The 19427-nt window shown below is 50.4% G+C and overlaps 2 protein-coding genes across 3 annotated transcripts in view; both read right to left on the bottom strand.

Annotated features, from left to right (window-relative positions):
• WDR45B (WD repeat domain 45B) overlaps nt 1-7094 on the bottom strand; it is a 29590-nt gene extending 22496 nt beyond the window's left edge. For both annotated transcript variants that reach the window (XM_082678935.1, XM_082678934.1), the window contains exons 1-2: nt 6941-7094; nt 2606-2680 (exon numbers count right to left, since the gene is read on the bottom strand). In XM_082678935.1, coding sequence (XP_082535061.1) covers nt 2606-2680; nt 6941-7007 — 142 coding nt within the window. In that variant the 5' untranslated portion in view covers nt 7008-7094. The remainder of the gene's footprint in view (nt 1-2605; nt 2681-6940) is intronic.
• Nucleotides 7095-11516: 4422 nt separating this feature from the next.
• Nucleotides 11517-19427, bottom strand: part of RAB40B (RAB40B, member RAS oncogene family) — a 28588-nt gene continuing 20677 nt past the window's right edge. The window contains exons 2-6 of the mRNA XM_082679271.1: nt 17384-17444; nt 15807-15867; nt 14892-14969; nt 13972-14194; nt 11517-13079 (exon numbers count right to left, since the gene is read on the bottom strand). Coding sequence (XP_082535397.1) covers nt 12808-13079; nt 13972-14194; nt 14892-14969; nt 15807-15867; nt 17384-17444 — 695 coding nt within the window. The 3' untranslated portion in view covers nt 11517-12807. The remainder of the gene's footprint in view (nt 13080-13971; nt 14195-14891; nt 14970-15806; nt 15868-17383; nt 17445-19427) is intronic.

A 19427-nucleotide genomic window follows, 5' to 3' on the forward strand; every position in this document is an offset into this window, starting at 1 on the left:
GGACAGGGAACAAACACGGCACTGTGACATGACAGCAGCAAACCTTCCCGGCACCTAGGAGGTTTAGACGCTTCTAGTTTAACTTATTTTTATAAGAAATCCTAGATTTACTGTAAACATTTCATTAATTAGGAAGCAGTTTTTAATATGCCTCTAATGATTCAACTCTGAAACTAAAGTCTGTAACTCCGAAGTTAGTAGGTCAATTTAAGTAAAAAGTATCCTGAGGGCTTCCCTGGTGGCGCAGTGGTTGAGAGTCTGCCTGCCGATGCAGGGGACATGGGTTCGTGCCCCGGTCTGGGAAGATCCCACATGCCACGGAGCGGCTGGGCCCGTGAGCCATGGCCGCTGAGCCTGTACATCCGGAGCCTGTGCTCTGCAATGCGAGAGGCCACAACAGTGAGAGGCCCGCATACCGAATCCTGAAATTTTCAAGTTAAGCTGTTTCAAAATATTTTGTAACTATTTTTCTGTATAAAACAGAGTTGTTGGGGCATCCCTGGTGGCGCAGTGGTTAAGAATCCGCCTGCCAATGCAGGGGACACGGGGTCGAGCCCTGGTCCAGGAAGATCCCACATACCGCAGAGTAACTAAGCCTGTGCACCACAACTACTGAGCCTGTGCTCTAAAGCCCGCGAGACACAACTACTGAGCTCACGTGCCACAGCTACTGAAGCCCGTATGCCTAGAGCCCATGCTGCGCAACAAGAGAAGCCACTGCAATGAGAAGCCCGCGCACCGCAACGAAGAGTAGCCCCCGCTCGCCTCAACTAAGAGAAAGCCCGCGTGCAGCAACAAAGACCCAATGCAGCCAAAAATAAATAAATAAATAAATTTATTTATTAAAAAAAAAAAAGAGTTGTCTTAATTCACTACCTAACCAAAACAAAACAAATAGAAGTCAGCAGCATAGAAGACTGATAGGAGACTTCCACTGTCGCCTGTAACACTCATTAATCCCAAAGACCCACTCTTTAAGGGTAACACTGCTGCCACCAATGACAAGGGCACAAGCTTACAAAGCACTTTCTGTGTGTACCGCCACTCGTCTGTGTGTCTCACGCATCCTAATTCATCCGTCTTTACAATAACCTTAGGAGGTAGGCAGTTATCATCTTCATTTTTCACACATCAAGAAACTGAGGTCAACAGGTGAGGAACTTGCCCAAGGTTACACAGCAACGTGACAAGGAGCAGAGCAGGACTGGGATCTAAACAGTGTGGGCCCAGGGACTTCCCTGGTGGCGCAGTGGTTAAGAATCCGCCTGCCAATGCAGGGGACACGGGTTCTATCTCTGTTCCAGGAAGATCCCACATGCTGCGGAACAACTAAGCCCGTGCGCCACAACTACTGAGCCTGCGCTCTAGAGCCCCTGAGCCACAACTACTGAGCCCACACGCCACAACTACTGAAGCCCGCGTGCCTAGAGCCCATGCTCCTCAACAAGAGAAGCCACTGCAATGAGAAGGCCGCGCACCGCAACGAATAGTCCCCGCTCGTCGCAACTAGAGGAAGCCCATGCACAGCAACGAAGACCCAACACAGCCAAAAATAAATAAATAATAAATTAATAAATAAATAGTGTGGGCCCAGAGTCTGAGCCCTTTACTAACCAGCTACATGGTCTTTCTCTAATAAATAAAGGTTATAGACTTCAGCTTACAAAATAAACTCCTGAATATAAAGCACCACTTACTGTTTTACATACCAGGGTTGTATGGAAGATTTTACTTGACAAAGAGGTTCCACCACCAAAAAAAAAAAAGATTCTGAAAATCCCTGATGTAGGATATTAGTTGTCAAAATGGAAAGGGGCTGATAGGAAAGCTTAAGAATGCAGTGACTTCCTCTTACAGATGAGAAACAGTTCTTGCATCAGAAAATATAACTTGCACATTGAATAAAAACCACAACCACAACTGCAGGAAGGAAAAGGATGTTTCTCATTGTTTACGATTTATCTGAGATTTGTTCATCCGTTGGCAGATAAGGACCAGGAGACACTAAAAGCTTAAGAAAAATACATAGGAGAAGAAGAAAATGGGATGATTCTACCTGTAAATTACACATTTTTCCTGTCAAATGGGAAAAGGACCACCATTATTTTATTTTACCAACAGAATTCCTAATTCCAGCTTTTGAAAACTTTTACTCCATGAAAACATAATTTAAGACACTGAAATAAGTAAACAGAAGCAACTATATTGCTACAATAGTATTTTCTAAGTGTGGGTCATTTTAAGAGTCAAAGTCCCACGTGCTGTAACTAAAGCCCTCACTTGAGCTCCCTACAGCTTCACACTTCAACAGGAAGAGTGAAGTGGCCAGCACAACCGCACCTGGTTCTCTCAGCAGGGCTAGCAGGTACTGGATTCACCAGAGTACCCAGAGTCGCCAACACCGGCTGAATCACCACTGCACTAGGCCCACAGGGCCCAGCACTCATAGAAGCTCAACGGAAGAAAGAGGACAGCTGCATCCAAGCTGACAGGGCCACGAACCCTGTTCACTTCTCAAAACCAGCTCCCCTCTAATCTGCAAGATAAAATCTAGACTCTACGGGCTAGAAAAGGGCAGAAACCAAGAAATGTCAGTTACTCTTACCTTGTTTCTCTTTTTCCTTTAGTGGATCGGTGTTATAGACTCGGAATCCATTTTCCATCCCACACGCAAAGCACCCTAAAGTGTGAGACAGACAAATTAATCACCTCACTGGGGTCTCAGCTGAGGACCCCAGGCCTGGACCGTCACAAGCAAGGGGTCCAGAGACAGTGACCTCTCCCAGGAACTCTTGTGGATGCTCAGACCACACAAACGTGGTCTGCAAGTGTCACTACGACTCTCCTCATGAACTGTTATCAGAAGATTTGCACGTCACTCCACTGCCCCCCTCAGGGCCCTTCTGGCATCCCGTGGACCAGCCTCACTTAACTCCAGCACGAGGGGTTCACCGGCTACTGCACCAGCCACTCTGCCACTGAGCACTTCCCTCAACTCCCGCCTCTAATGTTCACCACTGGCCTCCCCGTTCCCAACACACCTCTCGAGGACTGTATCAGCCACCAAGTCCTACAGAGGCAATGGCAAACAAGAAAGTCCATGAGGACAGCCACAAAGCAGGCAACCCCAGCAGGTATGGACACGCCCAGTTGGGGAAGCGGGGGAAGGGCTGGTGTGGATGGTCTTCTAGAAGGCAGCTTGAGGTCTCCATGACCTCACTCCCACTTGGAACTAATCCTAACTCCCTAAACCTCTGTCATGGTCACCATCCCCAAGTCACACACCAGATTGTTAATGGTCCAATTAAAGGCACTGTTATGAACTGAATGAAGCACTCAAGTTTCAAGACGATCCTGTGACCTGGACTTCACTTGCCTAAGTGTGACCAAGACCACATTAATCTCCTTCAACACCACCATGCAGGCTCATATGAAGCTTGTGGCCAGAAGGAGAAACACCAAACCCTCCGCTTCTTTTTCCAAGACAAGCTGCAGAGCCTGGACCCTCACTGCGACCGCACTACTGGCCTGAATGCGAAAGCCACCCTCAGGGTCTCTTCCCCTGCTTTTGAGCTGCGTTCCAGTGTTGGGAAGACATTATTCTATCCTATCTGCCACCCCTGCCCCCAACATGGAAAGCATGCTTCTATTTTTTGTCCAGGTTACTTATAAAACTGCAAGGACCATGACAGCCTCCTCAGGAGTTGGAGACTGTTCTGCAGTCAACTCTCAGGCACTTTATCTGGGCCTGGAGCCTGACACTCACGCTAAAGTACAGCGTTACTTATTATCTCTAACTTATTCTGGGTTGTAACTCCCTCTTTGTGTTATTGTAATCATGTAATCTGGACAGGGGAACCAGAGCTTGGCTTTCTGGAAAATATGAAAATACAGAAGTTGAAACTTTTCCCTTTCTTTCTCAACTATTACACCTTCCACAAGTTTTAAGCCTGCACCTATCTTATTTGTCTTTGCCAGAACACATATATTTCTGACCAGACTTGTATAAAATAAACAACCAATCCCTACAAATCCACAAGAAAAAGGCAGACAACCCAAGAGAAAAATGAGCAAAATATTTGGACATTTCACAAAAGAGAATATCCAAGTGGTCAATAAACACACAGAATCAGGGAAATGTAAATACAATCTCACATATACCACAATGAGATCTACTAAACATCCACCAAAAGGGCCAAAATAATGGAAAATACACCAAAGGTAAGGAGTGTGTAGAACTCGCATGGGAACTCTCAGAACTGCTGTTGGAGGGCAAACCAGGACAATCACTGCAGAAAACTGTTTGCACGACTACCGCTGTCAATTCTACTCCTAGGTATACAAGCCTCGCAGAAATGACAACATACGTTCACCAAAAGACAGGTATTAGAATGCGCACAGCAGCACCACTATGCTCATAATGGCCCCAAACTGGGAATCTACCCAAAGACCTACGAATGGTTCAATGGATAAATGAACTGTGATATATTCACACAAAGAAACACCACACCAATGAGAATGATCTACAATTATACTCAACAGTATGGAAAAAAAAAATCTCACAAACATGATACTGAATAAAAAAGCCAGAAACAAAATACAATACGGATAGGCAAAACTAATCTATGTCATTGGAAGTCGAATGGGGGAGTGGCTGGAAGGAGCACAGGGTGGCCAGGTGTTTGGTTTCTTAACCTGAGTGCTGTGGAAGGTGTTTTCAGTTTGGAAAATTCACCAAGCAGAATACTTAGGATACGAGCACTTTTCTGTAAGAATAGTGTGCTTCAATGAAAAGCCAGAAGAAAAGGTACTACAAATACCACAAGACTGGAAACCACTCACTAAGGAGGCTAGGCATTATCCTTGCTATTTTTTGGGTAGAGGAAATAATTAACGTATTTTACTTGGCTATCATACAAAAGTTGGCATTAATCTTCTCATTCTTGCTATCTTAACAAAACTTTTCCCCACACAGAAGTGTCCAAGCCAACAGCTGGTGACCAAGCACAGTGCAGAGGAAGCCGACTGGCAACAGGGCATCAGAATCACTGAAGGGCGTTCTTCTACGCATGAGCCATGTGCAGTCCACATGCAAGTGCTCTGAGCCCACACTCCAGAACCACAGCAGAGTGAGCCGGCGAAGTCAGCCTCAGTCTCGGTCGAGGCAGGACAAGCTAGTCTACAGAGAAGGTGTGTGTACTCAAACCCTGTGTTTCCCACGGGAAGAGAAAGAAAAACGGCAGCCAGATTATAGAAATGTACATATCCACACCTCAGAATCTTGAAAACTGTAATGCAAGTTATCTTTGGGAGAAAACAAAAGTTTAAACAATTTAAAATTATAAGCAGATGTTTCTAAAGTTGCAATGCGAGTGCTAAAAAAGCTGAGTAAAAATTAAAAATCAGTATAAAAACAAAATATAATGAACTCAACAATATGGCATAAATTTACATTATAGGAAATTAGGCTAAGGGTAAGCAGAAGCTTAAGTATAAAAGTATATTTTTTTCCAGCAACACTGTAAGCTTTACTTGTAATTTATTACAATGAAATGAAATGGTTTTACAAAAGTGAGAGTGTATTTTTCAGATAACTGAAATATATCCATCTAAAAGCCAGTGCTGTATTTTCTAAATAATCTTTGATGAAACCTTTATAAAAAAACATTATAAACTTCACTGGTTTCTAAAATAATCAGCATCATCGTGAGCCTCAATTACTATACTGAAACTTAGTACAAAGATGCCTCATCTGGCACTAAGGCAGGTGTAGAAGATCTTGCCTTTAAAGGGCCTCAGTCAGTAAGCTTTTTGCTTCTGTGTTTGCTTTTCGGGGTTGCCTCTCCCCTCCCCTACTATCAGCCAGTCACCTCTTTCCATTGAAAACACATTTCTTAAGGAGTTGTAACACGGTTAACTCTTTAAAGAGTTCTCAATTATTATCAGAACCTACTGAAAAACCTACTGGCCCTCCTATGGAAATCAAAACCCCAAATGTTCTGCCACATACTGCTGGATGCCCAACATGTGGCCCCAAAAGGGCACCCCAACGTGGGGCCACACCACCTGCGGTCCCCAGCCCAGCCGCCCCCATCCCACGTTCTTCCCCACGTCCACCTCCACCCCTCCAAGAACACTTCCTGCCTTCAAGGGCTCCTCCCCGAAGGAAAACCCCTGCCTCGCCTCGGTTCCCAGACACACTTAACTCTCCCGGGGCCCCACAGTCAGGACCTTGGAGCCATAACCCCACAAGCCCAAGTGCCCACGCACTGACACAGCGGGGCCACCTCCGCCCGGCCTATTTAACTCTACACCAAACAAGCTCCACAGATACGGGTCCTGCAGTTCCCGCTTCTGGATTCTCTTCAAGCCGGCTTCCAAAGCGAACACTCGGAACCGACGCGGGTCCCCCTCCCCGGGTGAGAGTGGGGCGCAGCCCCCCAGCCCGCCGGACTCGGAAACGCGAAAAATGCCATTTCCCCAAAGCCGTGCTGGACGATCCGGTTTCCACCCAACAAAAGAATAAACTGTGAGTCCGGCGATTTTTTTCCTATGAAAATCAACAGAAAAGACGAGGAGCTTCGCGGACGAGGTCCTGAGCCTGGGTCACCTCAGCGCGACCCCGTCCCGGCCGCTGGGGACCCTAAAGCGACAGGAAAGAACCGACGCCGCCCGGAAAATCCCGTCACCGTCCGACCGGGGTGAGGGGTGGGCGTCGGGGCGGTGGGCGAGCGGCTGGGAGGTGGGGCGGCCGGGGGGGAGGGGAGGGACGCCGGGCGAAGGAGAGGGAACGCCGTGGGGAGGGGAACAGGCGCCCGGGGAGGAGGGAACGAGCGGCCTGGACGCGGTACGGACGCTGCCGCAGGGCGCCGAGGGCGGGACCCCGCTCGAAGGGGCAGCGGCGTCGGGAGGGCCGGGGCAGTCGACGGGCTTCCCTCACCGTGGTCCTGGTTGAAGCCGGCGTAGAGCAGCCCGTTGCCGTGCGGGTTGCAGGGCAGGAGGTTCATGGCGCAGCGGGGTCCACCGCGCCTCAGCGCCGCATGCCGCTCGGGGAGGCAGGCCACCGGGGTCCCTCTGGCCAGCTCCGAGGCCGCCGCGGCCGGAAGCGAAAGGCCCACCGCCTGCGCGCGCAGCCAGAGCCGCGGAGCGCCGAGCACATCCACCCGGGGCCTGCCGGGCGGGGAAGGAGCTCCGAGAGCGTCACGTCTATGGGGGGCGGGGCCTGCCCGAAGAGGGCTGGTCTGGTCGGTTCGGGAGCGGGGCCTGGTCTGAGGGGAGGGGCCGCATCTGTGGAGGGCGCATCTGGGGGCGGGAACCACCTGTCCCAGGCGGGAGGAGACCCCCAGTGCCAACGAGCCCTCCAGGGGGCGGCGATTCAAAGGGACAGCCCAGGGACTTCCCTGGTGGCGCAGTGGTTGGGAATCCGCCTGCCAATGCAGGGGACACGGGTGCCAGCCCTGGTCCGGGAAGATCCCACATGCCGCGGAGCAACTAAGCCCGTGCGCCACAACTACTGAGCCTGCGCTCTAGAGCCCGTGAGCCACAACTAGGGAAGCCCACGCGCCTAGAGTCCGTGCTTAGCAACAAGAGAAGCCACCGTAATGAAAAGCCTGCGCACGGCAATGAAGAGTAGCCCCCGCTCACTACAACTGGAGAAAGCCCAAGCGCAGCAACAAGGACCCAACGCAGCCAAAAATAAATGAGTAAATAAATAAATTAAAAAACAAAACAGTAACAGCCTTGCCCCGTGACCCTCAGGAGCACGCAGAACCCAGTCCCCCACAGTAACTCGAGTCCCCCGGAAATCATGTAGATTAAGGTAAGCATAAGAGACTTTTCTATTTTTAGTTGATAAAAAGATAAGTATCTCAGTAAAAATAACAATGCATTATGGAGTTTTTAACAGGTATGCTAGTAAAATGTACGCGAAAATAGCAAAATGAGTGGAAGTGAGGAAATGGAAGTACAGGTGACCCTTGAGCAACTCAGGGCCACTTACACGAGGATTTTTTTCGATAGTAAATGCCTCAGGGCTACACTACCCTGGTTGGTTAGATCCACAGATGCAGAACCGCAGATACCGAGGATAGGAGGGCCGACTATAAATTACACGCGGATTTTCGACTGCGTGGAGGGCGGGCGCCCTTAATCCCTGCGTTGTTCAAGGGTAGACTGTATATGAACGTATAGACCCTCCCACCCCCTACCCTCCATCTCCTCAGAGAGAGACGCCCCACAGGGACACATACCCCCCCACGGCCCAGAGGTACCCACAGACAGCTGCCCCCAGGACACAGAATCCCCAAGACACAGAACCCCCCCCCAGGACACACAGAACCGTCTTCAGGGACACAGAGCTCCCCAAGACACCAAGCTCCCCCACACACAGAGTCCTCCAGATCACAGAGCCGTGCCTACCACCACCTCCGCCCAGGACACACAGCCCCTGGGACACAACACATCATCAAGTAAGGCTCTGGGCTTCCCAGCACTGCGGAGCCAGCCCATGGTCCTATTCCAACACAGTGGCCATGGAGGCAGGAGCGGCTGGCCCTAGGGTCCCCGCCCAGAGGGCCCTCTGGTCTCGCCTTTCATCTGCAAGAGGTAAGGTTGTTTCGTATGATACAGTGTTTAACTAGTAAAACAATCAGAGAACCTTCAAAAAGCTACCATCCATTACCCCCATTTCTAAAGTGGCCCACAAAGCAACGATAAAATTTTGCAGCAAGGAATCAGGAAACCAGCAGACAATGCTGACCAGCTTTGAGCCGCACAAGGCACTGTCCTCCAGCAGAAGTAGAAAGTTAGTCTCTGACGCGGCAGACAGGCATATTCTAGACCCGAGTGCCAAGTCCACTCCTGGGCTAGACAGCCGTCTTCCTGTCATCTCATCAGGCACAGAAAGAGCACCGGAGATTCTGGCACACACAGCCTGGCCACAGCGGGCAGGGTCGGATATGAAAGCTCCCTGGACGAGGCCCCTCAGGCTGATAGGGGCAGCATAAAGGCAAGACCCTGCATGAACACAGTCCAGAATGGGGCAGCATCCGAGCCAGCAAAGGCCAGACCGCATGCTGGTGCCTGAGCGGCTGCTGCTTTTACCAGCAACAGCTTTAACCTTGCTCAGTCTTCACACCTTCTAGATAGGAGTTACTAAGACAGCGATCCCGGAATCACCGCTGCTCCCTGAAAGCATCGAACACAGCAATGTGCTCTCCTACCACAAGTGCTAGTCTGAGTCCCTTCCAACATCCTCCTACAGAAATGTCCCCGGTTCTTGACCATAGGAGGTCTCCCTCATTGCAGTGAGTCAACTGAGTTCCTGGTGGTCTTTGGCTGACGACAGTGAAAGCACTTCTGGGCTGCCTCACCTAGGAGGGGTAAAGGCTGGAGCAACAGCAACTACGTTGGGGCAAGGTAGACTTTGGAACTCTTCCTTGTTGCCTCTGTCTTCCTCTGCACAGTGACTCAGAGGCCTCTGTACCTGGGCTGGTTCCACTGTTATCGTGGGAAAGTAGAGTGAAAGAAGCAGTATTCCACAGTTGAGTTCTAGACTGAGGCAGGGAAGAGAAGGTAGGAATAAAAGCCAAAACTTGATTGGCAGGAGCCAGCCTTTTTTGAGAAGAAAGGTATGTGAGACTCCAGAGATCTGAAGAAGGAGAGCACAGACCCAAGTATTCCACTGAAGCCAGAACAGATGGAGCCAGACCCTGACCCCGAGTTCAGGCTGGTTGAGGAATGAGGGTCGGGGATCAAGGGTCAGAGGTGAGGAGTGGCAGGGCCAGCCTGACCCTTGCCAGGGTAGGGAACCATGTTGGGCACCCACTGCCTGTATGGAGAAGTGGCTCCCATTACCTACCATTGATCCATCTGCCCACTGCCAGGCAGAAGCATCTATATCAACAGCTGCCCTGTTCTGAGGCTTTGTCATCCTCATTCACTAGGTCACCATATTGATGACACACCCAGTGGAGGTCGGTGCCCCAAGGGAAGCGAGGCCCAAGGGTGTGTAGGGAGCGGGGAGTGAACACAGTGAACACAGGGTTCTGCCCTCCTGGCGGGTCGGGGTGCATCCCCTGCCCCCATGACAGCTCAGCCCCCTCCCCCCAGTTCCCCAATACATGCAGCTTCAGGCTTGCTTTTCAAATCCACATTTACTTTGATGACGCAATTCTCCCGCAAAGGGAAGCATCTCCATCTCCATCTCTTTGGCGAAACAAATATTATCAAGCTCATAATTGACATTTTTTCCAGATTCAATATTTGCCTGGATCATTCCTCATCAAAGTTGTAAGCTCTCAGTCTAGGAAACTATTCTGCATTGCAGTAATTTTCACAGGGCAATTGAAGACATAATTGTACATAATATATTTTGAATCTAGATGCTTGAAAAGAGAATTACAAGCAGCTGGGACACAATCTGGTCTTCTTGTTTATACTTGGGGTGGATTTTGCCAGCAGTGAGGCCATGGAAGAAAATGGCGAAGTTTGAGAGCAGTTTCTCCAAGGTTCAGTTTACATTTCAGTTTTGATTTCGGTATGCTCACCACCAAAACATGCATATTTGTACTTAATATGTTCTGTATTAGGGTTTGTTTTCATTTCACAGAAATGTCACTTTAATAGTACTTTCTACTGTGAAGCATAACTTATTTCCTTGTTGTGTGAGCCCTGGGGTGGCCATAACAAATTGCCACAAACTGGAGGGCCTGAAACAACATTAATGTGCCTCTCACAGTTCTGGAGGCCAGAGTCTGAATCCAGGTGTGGGCAGGGCTCTTGGGGGGCCCCCTCCTGCCTCTTCCAACTTCTGGTGGCCCCAGCTGTCCTTCAATTAAACAACGAAAAGGGACCAAATTTAGGCTTGTGACCAGGTGTCCGTCCTCAGCCTCCCCACCTCCACCGACCTTGGAAACCTGCACCTTCTACTTCCGTGCGCCCTTCAAGGGGCAGGGGAGAGGGGCTCGCATCCAGGGTGGACCCCTCCTCGTTTCTGCTTGTGGCAGTCGGGGAAGTGACACCCCACCGCAGCCATCAGACTTCGTGGTCAGCAGGTCAGCCCTTCACTCTCCTCTCTCATCCACTGCCTAGCAGAGAGAAGGGTGTGATGGCCCGGCAGCAAGTCCTCCCAGGCCCGCAGCCCCTTGCAGAGGGACCGTCCCCTCAAGGCTTACCTGCTATGCCCTCGCCTGCTCCCCTGTGCACATCTGTCCCTGTTGTGCCCAGGGGGCAGGGTGACCAGCCATGGCCGAGCACATTCCTCCTTTCGGGGCCTCGGCTCCACCGTCTCTGAATAAAAGTGTTGCTCCCAATTCTAGGGTCCTTTAAATTTCTAAAAATCTGTAAATAACAGAAACCGAGGACATCTGTATGTTTTCAAGTTATTTTTTTTTTAATCCGTTGTTGCAACCTCCAGCTGCCACAGAGAATCTAGTGGTAGAACCAGGAAGGAGACCCTGCCCAGAGTCTTAGCTGAGTCAGCTCTGATCTTTATGCTCATGCAGGGAGGTGACAACATGTCCACTGGGGCCAGAGTACCGCCCACTATTTCCGCAGACAGGCACCCGCTGGACGGCTGGTCCTTCATTCCCCACTGTCTGTCTCTGTGTTCTTTTCAGGAAAAGGCATCCTTTCAATCAATGGCACAGGGACACAGCCTTGTTGCCAACACCAGGCACTAGCACTGATTGTGGTGCCTGAAACAGGTGATATAAAGCAAAGGGAATAAAGGGCAATAGGGCTTCCCTGGTGGCGCAGTGGTTGAGAGTCTGTCTGCTGATGCAGGGGACGCGGGTTCGTGCCCCAGTCCGGGAAGATCCCACATGCCGCAGAGCGGCTGGGCCCATGAGCTATGGTCGCTGAGCCTGTGCATCTGGAGCCTGTGCTCTGCAACGGGAGAGGCCACAACAGTGAGAGGCCTGCGTTCCGCAAAAAAAAAAAAAAAAAAAAGGGCAATGGAAGTACACCACTTCTCCATTGAATGGAAGTATAACTTTCCATTCTTTCCAATGGAAAATTGGAAAGAAGCAGCCAACAATTCTACCAAGAGGGAAGTATACTTTTTATTGTTGAGAAATTTTCTTAAACAACAGTGTTCACTTCACTCTTAGCTGAAACTTCAGGCTTGGAGTGACATTTTCTTGCTGATCTGGACCTGGCGTAACTGTGCTGTGGTATGTTCGCTGTAACTAGAGATATCTTTGGCATTTTCTTCCCTTAGCTTCATAACTCATGGAACATCTTGTACAAAAAAATGTAGATTTACAGAAAAATATGCATATAAATCACTTATTAATCCCAAAACGTAGTAAATAACATAGCAAAAACTCGATCAAATCCGTTTCATACACGAGCTGGACAGATCTGTTGTGCCTAATCTCTAACTTATCTGTGGCATTTTATAAATTAGTGCTTTGACATTAAAAAGGTTTACAAAAAGGCCCTGCGTAACGTCAAAGACTCTAATTTCTCTCTCCATCCTTGCGTTTCATTCTCTAGAATTTATACTCATCACACGCATGTCACCATTCTTATAAAAAGCACTTATTTTAAGAAAAAAATTGCACTGCAATCATGATCTAAGTAGCATTCAGAATTCCATGTTACCAAGAGAAGGTCGTCCCTTTATAAACACACGTCTGAAACAAGAGCCCCCCACGCCTGTCCACGCAGACATGTCAGGTATGCAGGGTACCGGCCGCAGTTTCATTGCTCAGGGCCGCGGGGTCACCGTGACATTGGCGGGTGTCTGCATCCAGAGCGGCCTCCTGCCTCCCACCTGTGCCACTCCTCTGCCTCGCGCCCTCCTCAGGAGACTTTGCAGCTGTTTCTGGTGCAGCGTTTGGGGGGGCTCTGGGGAAGGTGGGCGGCCTTCGCTTTTCGGAGGCTGGTCCTCTTGTGGCCGGAGCTGGTGGCGAGGGAACAGGGGCGGCCATGCATCACCCTGGCATTCAGGCCGCTGGCCATTGAGAAGGACTTGAGGTGGCTCCTGAGGGCCGTGGGCAGTGGCAGCCTGTCCACCAGGTGCACGGGCGTGCAGGACACCACTGCCCGGCAGCACAGGTCCTGCAAGCTCAGTACTTGGGAAAGAAAAGAAAACCTATTTCATTTGTGTTGTCCTGGGCACGGGGCCAACGCAGGGCCAGCCACACACCTGTCCGCCCTCCTCTCTGGGACTCTGGGGCAAGATGTCCCACCCTGTGCCCACGTGCAGTGATTGGAGATGGGTGGTCCTGCTTTCATCACCTTAAATCCAGTTTGTCCCCAAACTTGAGACCCCCACCATCTCTCCCTCTAGGTCTGAGAGGTGAGTGGACTGCCCAGCGATGGCCAATGAGGTCTCCTCAGGCCTAACGTGACCAACTTTGGGGGTCGGAGACCAAGGGCTTCAGGAGACATGCTTCCCCAACTGAGTAGCTGACACTAAAAACGTGTTATCAGCTTTATCAAGATGTATTGGAGAACACACCAGAAAAGCAAATGCTGTCATTTATGTTTCACCTACATCATTCGTTCTGTGAGTCAGGGTCCCTGCTCAGATAGAGAGGGGCTCCCAGGGGCCTGCTGGGAGGAGGAACGGCATCTCACCCCTGATGCAGTCGGGACACCCCTCAACCCCTGGAGGATCAGACAGAAGAAACACGACCCAGGGCTTTGGCTCCTTTTGGAATCAAGGTCCTAACAAATAACATTCATAATAGTGCTTCTCAACTGGGGGCGATTTTGACTCCCCAGGACATTCGGCAAAGTCTGGAGACATTTGTGGTTTTCACAAATGGGGGCAGGGAGACCAGGGATGCAGCTCACCCACAGCACACACGGTGCCCCCACCAGAGGACACTCCATCCCAAATGGCACTAGTGCCAAGCGGCAGAAGCCCTGATTTAGGAGAATGGAGACAGTGGCCTGGGGAATGGGTCCTGGGAGGCTGAGCACTGGCGGGGCTGCAGGGTGGACTGGACGGACACCTACCCTTGCTTGGCCTCCAGAGCCGGTCCATCCCATGCCGCAGCAGCACAATCCTGGCCAGTTCCATAAAGGACTCAGTGACGTTGAAATTGCACAGCGGGCTGACCTCGAAGAATGTCACACCCAGGCGCTCCGCATAGGCCTGGGCCTGTTCCGTGGGGACCTGCCGCTTGAAAGCCAGGTGCAGGCGGTTCCCCACCAGGATTTTAGGGACCCCCGGGGCGTGCTAAAGGGTGACAGAAGGGCAAGGAAAGTGGGTCACGTGCAGGCTTTGTTGTTGGTACCATGGGTGTCCGGGGTGAATGGTGTCCACTCAGAACCTCAGAATGTGTCCTTTTTTGGAAAGAGGGTCTGTGCAGATGTAATTAATTAAGATGGGATCTTGGGGTGGACCCTAAATCCAGTCACTGTGTCCTTATAAGAAGTGGAGAAGACATAGGACACACGGAGGAGGCCACGTGATGGTAGAGCAGAGACAGAGTGACACGTCCACAGGCCAAGGATCAGGGCCTGTTGGCAACACCAAAAACTGCAGGAGACGGGAAGGATCCTCCCTCGAGTGTTTGGAGGGATCGCGGCCCTGCCGACACCTTGCTTTTGGACTCTGACCTCCAAAACTGAGAGAATACGTTTCTGTTGTTTTCAGCCACACAGTTTGTGGTGAGTTGTTACGGCCGCGCCAGGACACTCACTCAGTGGGTGGGACTGACCACTCCACGTCTCCACTGGCAGTTGGGCTGGTCAGGGTGCCAGCAGGCAGCAGCCTGGTCACCACCTGTCAACCTACCTGACTGCATGCAGGGCCTGATCCTGTGCTGGGACATGACGCGTCCTCCTCCCTGTGGCTGGAGCCTCGTGCCCTGGCCGCCCCAGCCCGCCTCCCCTCACAGGGCCACATGGACGGAGCCCTGGCCATGTCATACCTCATTGATCTCCTTAATCCACCGGTCGATGCCATCAAAGGACCAGCGGTTTGCGATGTCGTAGACCAGGATCACACCCTGGGGGGAGGCACAGTCACTTGTGGCAACGCAAGCCACTCAGGCACACACTCACAACCAGCTAAATAGCCATTTTACTTATGTTAACACAAAACATATTATTTTGATTTGTCTGCCAAATGTAGCAGTTATATGATCACTTCCAGTGATATTTCATAAGCTCATTGATAAACCCTCAAATGTGAATGTGAGCTGGGGGCTGGAATTCAATTCCCCACATTCATGAGCTGGTCCAGGGACACGGAATGCGGGGGTACTTCAGAGCCCACCCACCTGGACGGAGGGCTCTCACATACGTACAGACACACACGCACATGAACACGGTGCACACACAGCCCACATGCCTGCATATTTATGTACACACGTGTAGATACACGTGCCTACACACTGCTTGTGCACACGTGCATACAAATGTAACACATGCACACACACATCCCTGATGCAGAGGGCTTGGGAGCCACCAAACAGTCCTGGGCACACTTTTTAGACTCTGGCATCAATTTGTATGTGAGCTAATTGCCTTGTCCTCCAAGTATCCATTAAAGAACATTCCAAAAGTCATTATTTAAAGTCACTTTGAGGGACTTCCCTGGTGGTCCAGTGGGTAAAACTCCGTGCTCCCAATGCAGGGCCCCGGGTTCGATCCCTGGTCAGGGAACTAGATCCCACATGCATGTCTCAACTAAGAGTCTGCATGCTGCAACTAAGAAGCCTGCATGCAACATCTAAGAAGCCCACGTGCTGCAACTAAGAGCCAGAGCAGCCAAAATAAATTAATTAATTAAAAACAAAAAAGAAAAACAAAGTCAGCTTGACCTCCCGGTTCAGGGGTGTTACCTGTGCGCCCCGAGAGTAGGAGCGGAATATGGTACAAAATCTTCCCTGACCCGACGTATCCCTGGAAAAGATGTTGAAAGTCTGTAAGAAGAAATCACTGCTTCCCGACGACAAGGTTTTTGAACTCGGGAGCCAGAGCAAATGCATTTTACAATTGTCAGTTGGTGGCCATCCCACAGAAAGTCCGAGCCCCCAACAAGACATTGGGCACCTTATCCCTGGAGAGATCTGGACATTGGGATGTCCTTTTGGGCTCATTCTCTTTTCTAATTATCTAAAAAGTCAACTAGAGAAAATAGTGATGGGTTTCAACATAATAATTCTGACATTTCAGTAAGTCTAATTTAAGTTTTTAAAAAGTTGTTTAATTTGGAGATAAAGCTGTGTAGTAAGGAATGTGAGTCTACACTGGGGGAGAAATAGGCCAAAGGATTTGATGGGGTCACTCCACTTCCAATTAACTCTAAAAGATCATGGGAATCCCCTGGCCAGTCCAGTGGTTAGGACTCCTGGCTTTCACTGCCAAGGGCGTGGTGGCTTCAGTCCCTGGTCAGGGAACTAAGATCCCACAAGCCGTGTGGCACAGCCAAAAAAATAAATAAAAATAAAAGGTCACATGAAGTCAGCCCTGTGGATGCATCCCTATGTTCATCACTACAAGGAAGTGACCCGGGGGTGCATTAACGAGGATAAAGAAGAATAGCACTTCCGGGATTGACTCTGCCCTGTGTGGGGGAATTTACTAAGATGGACCACCAGGACCAGGCAAGGGGGCTTCGTTTTAGATGCCAAGGAAAAAGGAGCAGCTGTTACAACAGCTTTCTGAGTCCCATACAAGTTTGGGTTGAGAGGGGAGCCCTCAGGAGGTCCCTGGGGAGGGAGGAAGGGAAAAGAGACTTGAGGGTCAGCAGTGGGAAGGGAAAGGGTCATTGAGGGGACATCGTGGAGAGAGGTTTCCTGGCCCAGACTTGGGGGCTGACTGCTCCTGATTAGGGGCAGATGGGGGTGGGAGAAGGGGCTCCAGGCCACTGCAGACACTTGTGGCTTGGGGAGAGATCTGGCATGGTCAGGCGGGAGAAGGGAACCATGCAAGTGACCATGCAGGTGGTCCAGGAGAGGGGATGACACAGGGGCTAGTAACAGTGGTCAGGAAAACCACATGGGTTGGGGGCAACTCAGGGATTAGTCACAGCAGGAAAACCCTAGTCCCCCACCCTCGGAACTGGAGGGGCAGGGGTGTGACCAGAGTCTCAGAGCCAGGGCTGCCTGGAGTGGGGACCAAGAAAGAGACCCAGGCCAGAGCTAGGCGACACCCTGACCTCTTGCCCTCCTACCCTCCACCCTCCGTCCTGTTGATCTTGGTCAGGACACACAGCCCCTCTGGGCACTAGAGAAGCAGAAGCACGTCCACATGCTCTGGACAGACTCCAAGGCCCACACAGATCTCATCTTCCTCGGGGGGCACTAGGTCAGGCTGGGGCAGAAGCAGTGGATATTCCCACAGGTGGTACCAGAGCCCCTGAGGGCCTGGACAGACCCGCCCTGTGCTCAGGGGCCGGGCAGAACCCCTGACTCACCAGAGCTGCAGCTTCACCCGCCGGCCGTCCAGCAGGATGGTGGTGGTCTTGTAGTCGATGCCTGTGAAAGAGGATCAGGGCGGCTTAAAGCAAAGCACTTCCACAGTTATGCTCAGGTAAAAGGTGCAGATAAGAGAAACTCTCTCACGCTGGGGGAGAAAGGACTACCTACCGGTGCAGATCCAGGACTCACAGAGACGGCTGGACTGGGCCCTGCTCAGACCCTCCCCTCGCCCACCGGCCTCGCCCACCGGCCTCGCCCACCTGCTCTGTGGAGCGGGGCCTCCAACCTCCCTCCACTCCTCCCGCACCACCACTGCCTCCAGCTCAGCGCCCAGGCCCCTGCCGCTGCCCAAAGGGTGGGCAAGCAGGAGCCCCCTGAACCGTTCAGCAGCTGGCTCCACGCATGGCCTGCTGGCCCTGGGTCTGCCGAGTGGCAGCCACTCACACACCCTTGTCTCCGCTGGACTCAGGGCTAAAACACAGACATAGTTCCCCCAAGTTATCACACTAAGAATGTAAAGTAAAAACGTGTAGAATATGAAATTAGGTATGAAGTATTATCTCAACTATGCAAAGACAAATTGTGAGTACGTATGTGCACAGGGGTGATGAAATAAAATTCATGTTTTATGGCAAGACAAGAAAAACTTAAACGTAAAAAGGTTTTCTGCCCTTACGGGCCTCCTGGCTCCCCTTTAGTGTGTATTGTGCATCTGCATTGACCAGACCTCCTTAGGAGACAACATTCCTTCTTAATTTTGTAAACCGTCAGGATGACCTGCTTAGCACTTGATAACTCCTCAGGAGATAACCTTCCTTCCTAATGTTTAAGGGGTCACGATGACCCAGTTTTGTTTTGGAGGAGCAGACCCGGATTGTAGAAACTGTCAATATGTCATCTGATGTATATCCTTTTGTCTCAAAAACGTATATAATTGTACTTTGACCTCTGACAGTTTTCAGAGCTTTCTGAAAGACTGTCTCCCAGGTTATAATCCTCAGGTTGGTGCAAATAAAAATTTCCATTCCTTTCTTAGACCAACTATTGATTAATTTTTTCGTCAACATGCATGGCGTAGTTGGCAGGATATCAGAGACACCCACCAGAGGATACCTGGGGTCTACCCTAAACTGGTGCTCGGTACTAGCCCTTTGAGCCCCACCTGCTTCTTGGAACTCTTCAGGTGTTCCGGTGAGTTCTCCTGATATCCAGGTCTTATTATTTAAGTGATGATCCTACAAATTTTTTTTCAAGCTTTCTTGTACTTAAGACTTGGAGTCTTAAGGGGCACCAGTGCATTTCCTTGTCAGGGTCCTAGGGGGATCTAGGCAGGAGGCCCCGGGAAACATAGGTGGCTGGAGTTTCGTTAAATTTAGCTTAAATTAAAAACGAACAAAGCAAAAAAACAAGTTGATATATGGTCTGAGCAAATGGTTTGCCCAGTGAAACAAGAGACAGCTTGCTCAGCCCCAAGAACAAGGAACACCTGCTCCTTCTGGCCACAAGGTGTCCTCAGGTGACTGAGAACCTAGTGGAAGTGTCTGAGGATCAATTTTTCAGATGTGTAGCAGTATTACAGCAGATCCCACTACAATAATTAAGTAAATGCTGCTCTTCCAGGGACGCAGGAGATAAAGGCTGATCACCTAGTGCTCCAAGCACCCACAGCGGTTTTAGATTGTCAGAGGGAGAAACCAAGACATGTAAAAGAGCTGAACCGACCCTAGCGTAATTCCTTGGAGAGCTAGACTCAGAAGCAGCACCCACAACCATACTGTCCTCAGAAAGTTGTTCAGATCATATCTTTTCTCTGAATTAGGCAACCAAATTGATAATGGGAAATTGTGCTTCAAAGGTCAAACAGCTCCTGAATGGACAGCCACCTATGGGGATACCAGCTGGGTTTATATAGAGCTGATGCTTGCAAGTGCTTACCTAACTGGGAATCAAAGGAAATCCTGCCCTGAAATGACAAAGCTGGGATTCTTCTTTGGCATTCCAAACTGATTTGTCCGTAAACAGTCAGAAGAAGCCAGCAGA

Source organism: Grampus griseus (assembly GCF_964374135.1).
Source record: "Grampus griseus genome assembly, chromosome: 20".
NCBI lineage: Eukaryota > Metazoa > Chordata > Mammalia > Artiodactyla > Delphinidae > Grampus > Grampus griseus.